Source organism: Pteronotus mesoamericanus, unplaced genomic scaffold (assembly GCF_021234165.1).
Source record: "Pteronotus mesoamericanus isolate MK-2021 breed Mesoamerican mustached bat unplaced genomic scaffold, CSHL_Meso_final contig_33, whole genome shotgun sequence".
Lineage (NCBI taxonomy): Eukaryota > Metazoa > Chordata > Mammalia > Chiroptera > Mormoopidae > Pteronotus > Pteronotus mesoamericanus.
In genome coordinates this window covers 4,258,448-4,271,428 of record NW_026555135.1, presented here as the reverse complement: position 1 = coordinate 4,271,428, position 12,981 = coordinate 4,258,448, and the positions used below count along the sequence as shown (strand labels likewise).

Sequence of the window (12,981 nt, the reverse complement as noted above, 5' to 3'; positions counted from 1 at the left end):
AAGTAGATAACTATTATTTTTATGGCATAATACACAAAATATTTATTTTAACATGTATACATTCATAACTCAAGGAAAGGCAAATTATGTAAGTTAAGTCAAATTTAAGTAAGAGTCTACCTGATTGGCTGTATGGTATTGAGAACAAAAGTTAATAAACAACACTTTAACTTCCCAGAGACTATACTCTATATTAAGATCACAAATATCATAACCTACATTATTACAATCTCTCAGTAATATTAACTGAGTTAGTTATATAACTTAATTGGCTATGAGGTCAATATGAATTTTAAAATATAGCAAACAACTTAAGTTTAAATACTTACATGCAGTACACAAATATACAACAGCTATAAATCATTGGGAGTTCATCCAAAAGCTGTAAGAAACAAAGGCAAATAACAGTACATGAATATTATAGAGTTGCGATTATTATGCGAATCAAAATAAAACATGATTAAAATGGTCACTTCATTACCTAGTATGTTTTATTAATTCTTTTATATATTACTTAATTTACACTGTATTTATTTTAGTTTATTGTTTTTGAACAAACAAGCTTATCCATCCATGTGTCTGTCCTAATGTACATACCCAAGTATAATGTAGGACTCATTGGGCAGCTCAGATCATTTGGGATCACAAACTATAATACCATACTTCCAGGAAAGAATGATGTCCGCTATGTAGAGGTCTGTGGGTCCTATCAGTGTTCTTTTACATTTCTGCCCTTTCCTATAGCATTTAAGATGGGTAAAATGTCTACTAATATACTAAGAAGAAGTATGAATGGTCAGGGAAGTCATTCAATTAATCTAAGTAACTTATGTCTCAGAAAAAGAATATTATTATCAATAATAATTATAGCTATTACATATTAAACTACAGTGAGACACTAAGCTAAGTGTTATAGGTGGGTTATTGCTAATCCTTAAACCAATCCTAAACCCAATCTTATGTGTGGAGAGTGCTCTGAAAGGAGAAAGCACAGATGTGGGAGGAACAGCCAAGCAGTCACAGCAGCCCAGGCTACGGAAGGCTGCTTCAGGAATTAAGGTAGCAGAACTGGGATTAGACACAAGTCAACAGGCCTGAGAGATATTTAGGAAGTAAAATAGACAGGGAGTTGTGGCTGATTTGATACAAAGGTGACGGACACCAATGATGACTCCCTAGTGTTTTGCTAAGCACTTCAGATGATGGTAGTACAGTTTACTGAGGTTGTGAAAACAGAGAAAATTATAAGAACGATTTTCAAAATGTTGAGTCTGAGGTAGCTGTGAGGCAGATACCAATCGGACAATTAGAAATGCAAACCTGTAGTGGAAAAGAAAGTTCTGGACTCCAGATTTTGGTTGCTTGTTTATTTCTTTAAAGAACTAAATTGAACTAAGACATGTTAAAATCTGGGTGATACAAGTAGAATAATCTTATTTCAAAACCATAAATAGCAAAATTATGACTGGTAAAAGGGCACAGAGTTCCAGAGTAGCGTGGGGTATGGATGTGAAGATGAGTCTGGAGAGGTAGGCAGGGGCCAGATGACAAAGCCTGTGGTTCAAATTTATAAGCTTCAACTATAAAATGTGGCACGCTGGGACAGCAGAGACTGTATTTTATGCATCTCATCCCCAGCACTTACACAAAGCCTAGCAAATATCGCTCAAAGAATGAAAACAATTAGTTTTGTTTGTAGGACAAGTGCTTCTGTCCCAGTGTGACAGATGGATAAGGAAATGCAGGGACACCGATCGCAGAGATCCGGGCTGGAGGTGATGGGTTCCGGCAGTGGCAGTACAGAGAGCCAGAGGCAGATGTACCCAAGAGTTATGAAAGTTGAATCAAGAGGTTTTAGAGGCTGTAGAGGTGAGAAAGTGGAGAAATTAAAGATGAATCACAAGCTTTTGGCTTGGGCTTTCAGTATAAAATGGTTTCATTCACTAAGATAGGGAACAAAGGAGAAAGGGAGGTAGTATTTTTAACTAGAACATCTGTTGTTTACATGATAAAGTCTGAATTAGCTTACATTATTACCTAACATTTAAGCTGTTTTTTATTTTTGTATCATAAAGTTATAGGTGAGCAAGCATTTTTCTTTGGTTTTATTTTCTAGGATAAGTAAATTCTTTTTACTTATGAGAAAAAGCTACTATATTCATTTTTTACTAGCATTTATTTTTTCTAGTATCAAACATATTATATGTTCATTACAGAATACTTGGAAAAGGCAGAGAAACACAAAGAAAAAATTAAGATACTGCCTTTAATTTTACCCTCCCCAAGGCTACCAGTAACTGTATATTTTGGTTAGTGAGAGCAAAAAAGAATGAGTTGAATGAGTAAATAAATGAAAAAGGTGTGGGAGAAGACATCCAAAAGCTTAAGATACTTATACTCCTACCACGCTCAATACAAGACACAATCCTAAAACAGATAAAGGAAACAAAACAAAATGGAAGTTGGACCCTAATCTTGTCTTCAACTTCCCAAAGCATTCTTAGGCTATTTTTCATTTATAAAATTTGTAGATTGTACTAAATATTAAAAATCTCTTCTAATATTAAAGCCCGGTGATTTTAAATTGTCTTTTGGTACATTTACCCCTTATTTGAAGTCCATCTGTTCACTCTACCCCATCTCTAATGTTTTCCTCAACCTTATCTCCAAATGCACTGCTATTGGCTAGTTGCCACAAGAACATAACACATTAATACTGAGAAAGGAGTTTGTAATAGCTTAAAATGTTACCCTTCACAAGGGCACATAAAACTTCACAGTATTCAAAGGAGTGAATTCCTAACAATGGACCAGTAATGGTGGTTTCAGATGTTCAGAGTGGCTGAAGAAAATGGAAGGGAACTATTATTTATTAAATATTTATTTACCAGATCCTATGTTGGCATTGTGTTTTCACATATGCCAATCCACTGATCCTCATAATACTCTTAACAGGTATTATTAGACAGATGAGAAAACTAAGGTTCAGCAAGATTAAGTGGTATGTCTATGCTTGAACAGCCAGCAAAGGGGTAGAGTCAGAACTGGAACATAATAAATCTGAAGAAAATGCCATCCATGCTCTAACTCATTCTTAAAACAGAACTGTCAATATTTGCTTGAGCTCACTTTAGGCAGAACTGGGCCTCCAATATCTCTACAGCTACAAGCTGGCAGAATGGTTCACTGATCACCAGGGCCAGGTTAAGTGACAGCACTGCCATTTCTTACTTTACATGGGTGATTGTATATAATAAATGATGGCTTAACATAACCAAGTTAGATTTATCCTGAAAGGAGGCAACACAGGGATCCTGTAAGGAATATTCATGATCATTTAATATTTAGGTTAAAGAGATGGAGAAGTCCTTCGCTATTGATGATTCTTCCTTCCTCCTCAATAATTGGGAAAATGGGTCATGTCATTTCTGCCCAGTTAGACAGGTACATAAAACCATAACTTGTAGTCCAAAAGGGGAAGAAAATAAGCCATCTGTATAATTTGTCCATGATGAAGTAGTATTTTAGTGATGATAAAGCACAGATTCAAAGTTCTAAGGATCAAAGGCCATCTTGTCCATCCAAATGTGTGTTACCTTGCTAACGACCTTGCCAACAATTAAGTTTATATGTCAATCCAAGTGTGTCCCCACCTCTGCTCAAAATCCATTAGTGGCTCACAGGGGATAAAGCTCAAGAGGCTTAAATCTGTCCTCTGGTCAGTTTCCCAAACCACACCTCCACATAGTTCAATGCCTGCCCCAGAGCAGGTAATCAATAATTTAACACACATTAGCTATTATTACTGGCAGCACTACTGCCATCATCACCACATGCTTCAGTTCCATGGCTACAACCCTAACGCACCACTTGCAGTACTCTGAGATACCAGCCTGACTCCCACTTCTCTGTGCATTCTAGTTGGCCTGGCAAATTCCTATTCATCTTCGACAATGCAACTCAAACATGGGTCTGAGTCACCTGTGTGAAACCCATTCTCTGATCTTCCTACCCTAAATAATTAATTTCTTTTTCTATTTCTATAGGACTCTGTATATCCCTTTGTCACTGCATTCGATCTTCATTCCTAGACAAATGACTCCTCAAGGAAAAAACATCATCTTTCCCTACGCATACATGTTGCCCGGGTATCAAATACAAAAATTTGAACTAATTAAAGTGTTTGTTCAACCTTTACTTGGGCACCTTCAAGGACAGAAGACTCAAGATCTCCCAAGGCAGTCTTTGCCATCTTCTAGTTCAGACGATTCTTCTTTATGCTGAGCAAGATGTCTCTTTATCTTTAATGCCCTTAGGACCACATGGAATAAATCTAATACTTTCAACAAGTCAAACCTTAAACACTGATTTCATAAAACATTTATGCAGTGCTATATGGCACTCTTGTGATAGAAACAGGTCATACACCAAGGTCAACCAGAGAGAGTCCCTGCCCCCCGCCTTTTTTTTCCAGAGTCCTTGGCTCTTAGATAACTCACATTTTGGCAGAGAAGTCAGACACATATATAATATATTCATAAAATAACACTGATAAGAGCAGTATTAGAGATGCACAGAGTATTATGGAAAAACATATGAAGAGTACATATCCTGCCCTGGGGCCATGGAAGGCTACCTGGTGGGGGTGCCACCTTGCCTGAGACTTTGAAGAACAAACAGAAATTGTCCATGAGGGGAAATGCAGTAAAGCCAGGCATGAACAAATGCACAGAATAGAGAGTTTGGTGATTAGAGGTGAGTATGGGTCACTGAGCATGTCTTCTCTTCTTCCAGGTAAATACAGTCACACACTGACCACATAGTGACATTTCCCTCAATCATGGAATGAATATACAACAGTGGTCCCATAAGATTATAAGGAAAGATTAAAAATTCCTATCACCAAGTGATGTTGTAGCCCACGTGAAGTCTTAACATACATGCTACTCACATGCTTTTGGTGATGTTGGTAAAAACAAAACTACTGCATTGCCAGTTGTATAAAAGTATAGCACATACAATTACAGTAGTAGGTTACACCATCTAGGTTTGTGTAAGTACACTATGATGTTTGCACAAAAATGAAATTGCCCAATGCATTTCTCAGAACATATTCCAATGTCAAGCAGCACATGAATGTATTCCCAGTTCCTTCCCTTCAGGAGTCATGACTAGGTTTTTAGTGCTTTCACCATTCCGGTGTCCTTCATTTGAACACATGCTAGGTTAGTCCTCAGAAGTGAATGTAATATTCTTGCCACGATCTGATCAACACAGAGTGGGCAAGCCTATCCCTTCCCTGACTCAGATGCCTATTCTTGCCTAACATCTTGTTTCAGCACATTCATCTAGCTGTTTCTTCATACATATGGGACAGATAAATAATTGATAATATGGGCTTCAGCAAAACTGAAAACTTTTCTTGCTTCAAAGGATATTATTAAGAAGATGAAAAAAAAACCTCCACAGAATGGAATAGTTGCACACTATGTATTTGGTAAGGGTCTAGTATGCAGAACAGATAAAAACTCTTACAACTCAATGAAAAAAGGCAAGTAACCCAATTTTTAAAAATGAACAAAGGATCTGAACAGATATTTCTCTTAAGAAGATATACAGATAGCCAATAAGCACATGAAAAGATGCTCAACATCATTAGTCATTACAGTCAAATGCAAACCAAAACCACAATGAGATACCACTTCACACACAGGACAATATAATCAAAAGGACAGACAATAACAATTATTGCCAAGGATATTAAGAAATAGCTGGTGGGAATGTAAAATAGTGCAGTCACCTTGAAAAACAGTCTGGCAGCTCCTCAAAAGGTTAAGCATAGTGTTACCATGTGACCCAGCAATTCCACTGCTAAATATCACATACCAAGAAGAACTGAAAACTTGTACACAAAAACTTGTACATGAATGTTCATAGCATTATGCATGAAAGCCAAAAAATGGAAATAACCCAAATGCCCATTAATTGACAAATGGATAAACAAAATGTGGTATATATAGACAATGGAATTTTAATTGGCCTATGTAAAAGAAGATAGACACAAAAGGTCACATACCACATATCATATGATTCATTGCTAAGACATATAGGCAAATCCATAGAGACAGAGAGTAGACTAGTCATTGTTAGGGGGTAGGTGGAGGGAATAGTAGAGAGTGACTACTAATGGGTTTCTCTTTGAGGTGATGAAAATGTCCTGGAATTAGATTGGGTTTGAATGTCTTCAATTTTTAGATTCTTTCCAAGCTCCTCCATGTTACCATAGATTATTTATACTTCTTTAAAAATAATTTTAATATTTATATTGTTGTTTTCCCAGCCAGAAAATATAAGAATTTTTTCTATGCTTGATTAGGTCAGACCAGTGTCTTATCATTTGCATATTCTCCAAATCAAGCATGGCATGCACAACACACATGACATTTTCTTATAAATACGTGTTGAAAATTAAAATGAATCTAAGAATTCTTATACATTTAATATAGCTAAAATTAATCATTCATATACTGTTGTATATACAGATCATTCCAGAATTAACACTGTCCAATACTAGCCTTATGTGGCTACTGGGCACTTAAAATAAACCTAATCTAAGATCCACTGAAACTATGAAATATAGATCTGATTTTAGGACGTGAAGCATTTCATTAATAGATTTTTATATTTACTACAGGTGTAAGTAATACTTTGGGTATATTGGATTAGATAAAATATATTATTAAAATTAATTTCACTTATTTTTTTAATGTGGTTTTTATTAATGTGGCTACTTGAAAATTTTAAATTACTTATGAGGCTCACATTATATTTCTGTTTCTAGACAGTGCTGTTCTAGAAGTTTCTGGTTTAGTGATGGGGAAAAGAGAAGTCAGAAGATTGAGGACTAGATACATGGCCTCCTTAGAGCAAGGGCAATACATAAAAATGTTTGCACAGCTCTAAAACCTTGCTACCTAGAAGAACCAGAACATTCAAATGGACTCCGAAAGAGAGAAACATGAAGGAATGCAGGCATCTAAGAATAAAAATATATTATTTTGATGAACTCATTACAACTTTTTAAGATGTCTCTATGGGACTCTACTCTTTAATCCTGTTCTAAAATTGTACATACCTACACAGAGGTGATCAAAAATTATACCCTTCACTTGTCATGGACCATTTATTTGCTTGCCTCTTTACTTCACTTAGTCAATCTGGATCCTTTGGCCTCAAGTAAAAACTCCAGAGATTACTAATTTCATTTTGTTTTCCAGGCTCTTGTCTTGATTATCCTCTAGTAACATGCTCTTTTCTCAAATTTGAAGTATCTCTGGATTAGGAAAAATAAGCATTTAGTCAATTTTTTCATTACTGACCTGCATTTCATATTTCAGAGTCATGTGGAAGCACCAGGATCCCATTCCTACCACTGAAATTAAAACAAACAAATAAAACAATTAGCATTAAATTCTTTGGAGGTAGACAGAGTGACTTCAGAAGACAATAAGACAGTTCAAAGCACTAAGCTGTATTTTTTTAAAATTTATTTTTAGAGAGAGGGTAAGGGAGAGAAAAAAAGAGAGAAACATCCATGCATGAGAGAAATAAGGATTGGTTGGTTGCCTCTTGCATGCCCCCAACCGGGGACCTGGCCCATAACCCACACATATGCCCTGACCAGGAATTCAACCTGCAACCTTTTAGTTTGTGGGAGGATGCCCAACCCACTGAGCCACCCCAGCCAGGGCTCAAAGCACTGAGTTTTAGGAAGAACAAAGTTTATGAAATCTGTATCAGGGAGCTGAAGAAAGTTTAAAGAAAGGCTTTCTAGAGGAAATAACACCTAAATTGAATCTTGAATGACAAAGATGTTTAGCTTACTAGATAAAAGAGGTTAAAGGCAGAGATGTATATACACGTGTTACTAAAAACAGCAAATTAGGTGCTGAAGTGTAATGTACATGTGAGAGAGCTGTGGAAGATGTGGCTAATGAGGCAGAGAATCCAGGGTAGGCCAAACCTCAGTCAAGATACATAGATTTACAAATTAGTTATTTCTTTAAAGGAAAAAATGGTTGAATTCAAAGATGGCATGCCTGGCTGGAAAAAACTGGTGAAATTTAGGCACAGTAAACCAGTTTTCAGCATTGATAGGCTACAATTTATCAACAGGTACATACTTTCTGTAATATCATCTAAATTGACCCAAATAAAAAATTCAAGAATGGTGAGGGTGAGTTAGTTAAGCCAATGGGACAAACGCGAAATATGTGAAAGTTAAACAATATTCATTGACCCTTAAATTACACAAATTAGAAATTCTGGTGATACTTGAATCTAATCATTTTTCTTTTCTTCCTCTTGCATGCAAATTGATCGATCCAATCACGTGGAGAATAAAATATTGAATTAATATAAGGGTGACTCTTGGCCAACATTTTATATAATTTTTCCCTTGAAAAGACTGAATCATGAAAGTTAAAATAAGATTCACATTTATAGGAATATCCAGAGCATGCCAAAAATCAAGTAACAGGGACAAGTTCCCTGCCATGGTCATGGCTGAAGAGAAAACTGAGGCAGACAAAATAGTAATGGCATTGGAATAGAGGTCAATGTCCCATTTGCATCTTCTAGTTAAATGTTCATAGTCACAGCACTTTACTATAGTTTTAAGAGTCTCTCAAGCATATAATAGATTTCACTGTGTTGGAACCTCTTGATTCAAATACTTTGGCATGCTACCAGTCAAAGTTTTCAAGGTTACAAAAGAATACAGATATGCTCTGGTACATATTTATTTTGACTAACTACACTGTGGAAAGAGTGCACAATGGCTTTGGAAGCAGACCTTAACTAGAATCCCAGATCTATCACTTACTACGTATCAACTTGAACAAGTTGCTTAAATCTCTTTGAGGCTCAGTTGCCTCATCTGTAAAATAAGAATAACAATGTTTATCATGAAAGGTTGCTTGAGAATTACCTAGCATGTACCTGGCATAAACTATGTATCAAAAAATTTTATTTTCCAGCTTCTAACTCAAGCTATGAGAAAATGTATGTACATAGAGAATGAAATCCTTAGATTTTGGAAGTAGGTTAGCTCATTTGCCATGCCACAAAATTAAAGGCCCAAGAAATACTCAGTTCCTTTTAAATTACATCGTGATTTACCATAAAGCATAAGAAGGGACCCAGGGTAGATGAAGAAGGAGAAGGACATATTAACTATAAAGTATCAAAGGCATTAACACTACAATGTATGATTGTTTTTAAATCTATGAACAACTTAGTGTTATTGGTGGTGTCAAAACAATGCCAGCTACAATTATAGGGCATGTGGAATTGTACTTTCCTGTTAAAGTTAGCATTCACATTAGAAACAAAAGGTTCTGTCATATTAGAGAGGTAGTAGAGTGCAATGATTAAAAGCATGAGCTTTGTAGAATTGTCCTAAGAAGTTTGGATTTCATCCCTAGACTGATGGGAAGACATTAGGGTATTTAACAATGGCTTTTCTAATTGTTTGCAGCTTACCGTAAAGGGAACTGATCACTCACTCCCTTTTCTAACCTATCACTAATCTAGCATATAACGTTATTAAACACACAGAGAAAAGCCAGAATATCCTATTTAGTCTTATCAATGTGTTTTGGATTACTTTTTCCCTTCCTACTCCAAATACGGATGCTGCAACATTAGTAGGTGGGCTACTACATTAATTTAGCAACTCATGGGCTACAGTAGTAACCACATTACTGTGGTAGGCACAACAATGGCTCCTAAACATGTCTACATCCTAATCTTGTGACTAGTAAACAGATTATTACAGTATGCCCAACCTAATCACCTGAGTCGTCAAAAGGACTCTTTGGGAGATGTGACTACGAAAGAATGGTCAGAGAGATGCAGGGTTACTAACTTTGAAGATGGAAGAAAGGAAAGAGGTGTGGGCAGCCATATAAGCTGGGAAAGACAAAGGAAACTGACTCTCCCCCTAGATTCTCCAGAAAGGAACACAGAACTGCCCACATCTTAATTTTCGCCCAGTGAAACTTGTGTTAGATTTCTAATCTACAAAACTGTAAGATAATATATTTATCTTATTGTCTTAATCCACTTAATTTATGGTGTTTTCTTATAATAGCAATAGAAAAACAACACAATTACTAACACTTGGCTAGTATACTAGTTACTGAACCTGTATCTGAAGTACCTTTTAGAAATTGCCTAAAAAATTTGGCTCATCTGAAGACTCTCAAGAAAAGTAAAAAGGCAAGTTGTAGATTGACAAAATATTCACAATTCATATTAATATATGACAAAAGGCTCATGTCCAGAAAATGTGACATAAAAATACATAAAAAAAGACAGACAACTCAATTTTAAAATGGGCAAAAGACTCATCACAAAAGATATCAAAGGGCCAATAAACTTTTGACAAGTGCTCAACATCATTACTTGTTGGGGAAATACAAATTAAAACCTCGGTGAAATACTACTGCACCAAACCACAATGACTGAAAAAGACTGACAAGTATGGGTGACAAGGCAGAATAAAAGGAACTCTCAGATATATTGCTGGTGGGAGTATAGAATGGCCCAACCATTTTAGGTAATTGTTTGGTAGTTTCTAAAAATAATTTCAACACAGACAACCCTGTGACCTAGCAAATCTGCTCCTAGACATACACCCAAAAGAAATGAGTGCATATGTCCATCAAAAGACATACAAAAAAACCCCACAGAATCTTTATTCATAAAAGTCCTAAACTGAAAACAACCCAAATGCCCTTTAACAGAAAAACGGGCAAATGGATTATATTATATTCACACAATGAAATGTTACACATCAATAAAAAAGAATGGACTATTGATATAAACAATGCTGATACTCAAAAATACTACATCAAGTAAAAAAAGCTAGATGTCATGATACACACTGAATGGTTCCACTTATATATAGTTTAAGGACATGCAAATTAACATATGAGAACAGAAGTTGGAATAGTGGTTATCTCTGAGGTGGAGGTGTGTTGACTGAGAAAGGGCACAGGGAACTTTGCGGAGTGACTGAAATTTTCTGTATCTTGATCTGGGTGGTGGTTACATAGGTGAAATCTCATTGAACTGTTATATATATCTAAGATTTGTACATTTTGAAGAGTATGAAATATACCACAATTTAAAAAAAGAATTGGAAGGGGTAACCTCTTGCCTGCTGTGCTCCAAACACATATTGCCCATCAAAATACTCCTACCAAAGTGATTTGCTTTAATACTATGCATACTGTTTCTGGAACATTTACCCAAGCCTTCAGGCAGGTTAGGTTAGTAACAATAGTAAATGTTAAGAACATTAAGTAAACATTAGGAACATTAGTAAACATTAAGGTAGGAGCATTAGTAAACAAATGTTCTACTGGTAGAGGAAAAGAAAGAATACAAAATAACAATGACAATAATAGATTAGAGATAATATGGTAATTGAAGGGAGAACTAAGATAATTCTATTTAAGAACTATAGCCAAAAGAGGTGAATATTTGGACGGCATTGGTAGGTTAAGGTATGTTCAAGAGAATGGAGCTAAAGGAATAATAGAAATGAAATGATGTTATGATTTTATATTTGTCATTCAATTATTGTCTTATTCTGGTTCCAGTCTAAAACACTGAAACATAAGGCACATTTGCAGCCACAGGAACCAGATGAGGAGCCATTACAACTTCCTGCTTTCTGCCTCAGGTTATTTTCTACCAGGCTCTTTCTACCTTTCTACTTTTACTTTCCTCACTTCCTATTCACTGACTACATGGGCTGTTTAGAATACTATTTGTGGTTCCTGCTTCCCTGGTTGAGACTGTTGCTGGGTTTGGCTACTAGGTTGGCCATGTTTAGTCAGTGTCTTCATATGAAAAACCGTAAGCATATGCACAACGATTGAGAACAATGAACTAAAAGTGAAAATACTGCTTCTGTTGGGTGATGGGATTATGGGCATTTTACATTATTTTCCAAATTTGTCTTCAATGTTACTATCACACACACTTTTTAAAAAAAAACTAGAAAAAAGATCATTGATGCTTTTGGCAACGTTTGGAAAACTGGGACTAAATAAAGAGGGATAAATAAATTAGTAAACAAGTTATAAAATGATTTCTAAAGGTACTTTCCACAGCACATAGATTTTATGTATAATTCATTACTAAATATAATTGCTATAATCTAAAATGTTATTAATCTAGTATGAAGTATACTCACTTGCCCCTTGACAAGAGACATAATGTTCTTAAGATCATTTCAAATGATTTTGATTTAGTCTGGCACTAACAAAGTCTAGGTATGATCACATTAAACTTAAGGTAACTCCGAGTAAAGATTTGCAAAGGTCCTTTTCATAGGAAAATGACTTTGTGTTTCATATTTATACTTCAGTAACTTTCTATTTCAGCATTGGACTTAGATAATAAAAATCTATAATAAACTCTTTCCTGCTCTACTTTTTTTTTTTTTTTTTACTATTTTACAACTCATTTTATTTTTCTTGTTGCACATTAATTACTCACTTAAATACTGCACAACAAATAGGTTTATATAACTACAAATAGATTTTGTTATTTGTAGGTCATCTGCCCTCAATGTAATATAAGCTCTCTGGGGACAAGGGATTTATCATTTTTGCTTTCATGTAATATGTACCCAAAAACATTTGTAAAGAATAAGTGAACACATTTCTACTTTAAAGGAATAAGATAAATCACAATTTGTGAGTTTTGAGAGTAAAGAGAAAAATTAAATTTCATGGAAAAGATTTCTTTTGGCTTGGTTCTATTTTAGATAATGCAGTTTTAAATTACTAACTTAAAGCACACTGATTTCGGTTATGTGCCACCTAACAATGGGGATAAGGTCTGAGAAATGTGTCATTAGGCAGTTTTTGTCCTTGTGCAAATACCAGAGTGTACTTACACAAA

General features: G+C 35.3%; 1 protein-coding gene across 1 annotated transcript in view; it reads right to left on the bottom strand.

The window, feature by feature from the left end:
* The window catches only part of ACER3 (alkaline ceramidase 3), a 120,099-nt gene that overhangs the window by 46,221 nt on the left and 60,897 nt on the right, over nucleotides 1–12,981 (bottom strand). The window contains exons 3-4 of the mRNA XM_054576304.1: nucleotides 7,380–7,432; nucleotides 330–382 (exon numbers count right to left, since the gene is read on the bottom strand). Coding sequence (XP_054432279.1) covers nucleotides 330–382; nucleotides 7,380–7,432 — 106 coding nt within the window. The remainder of the gene's footprint in view (nucleotides 1–329; nucleotides 383–7,379; nucleotides 7,433–12,981) is intronic.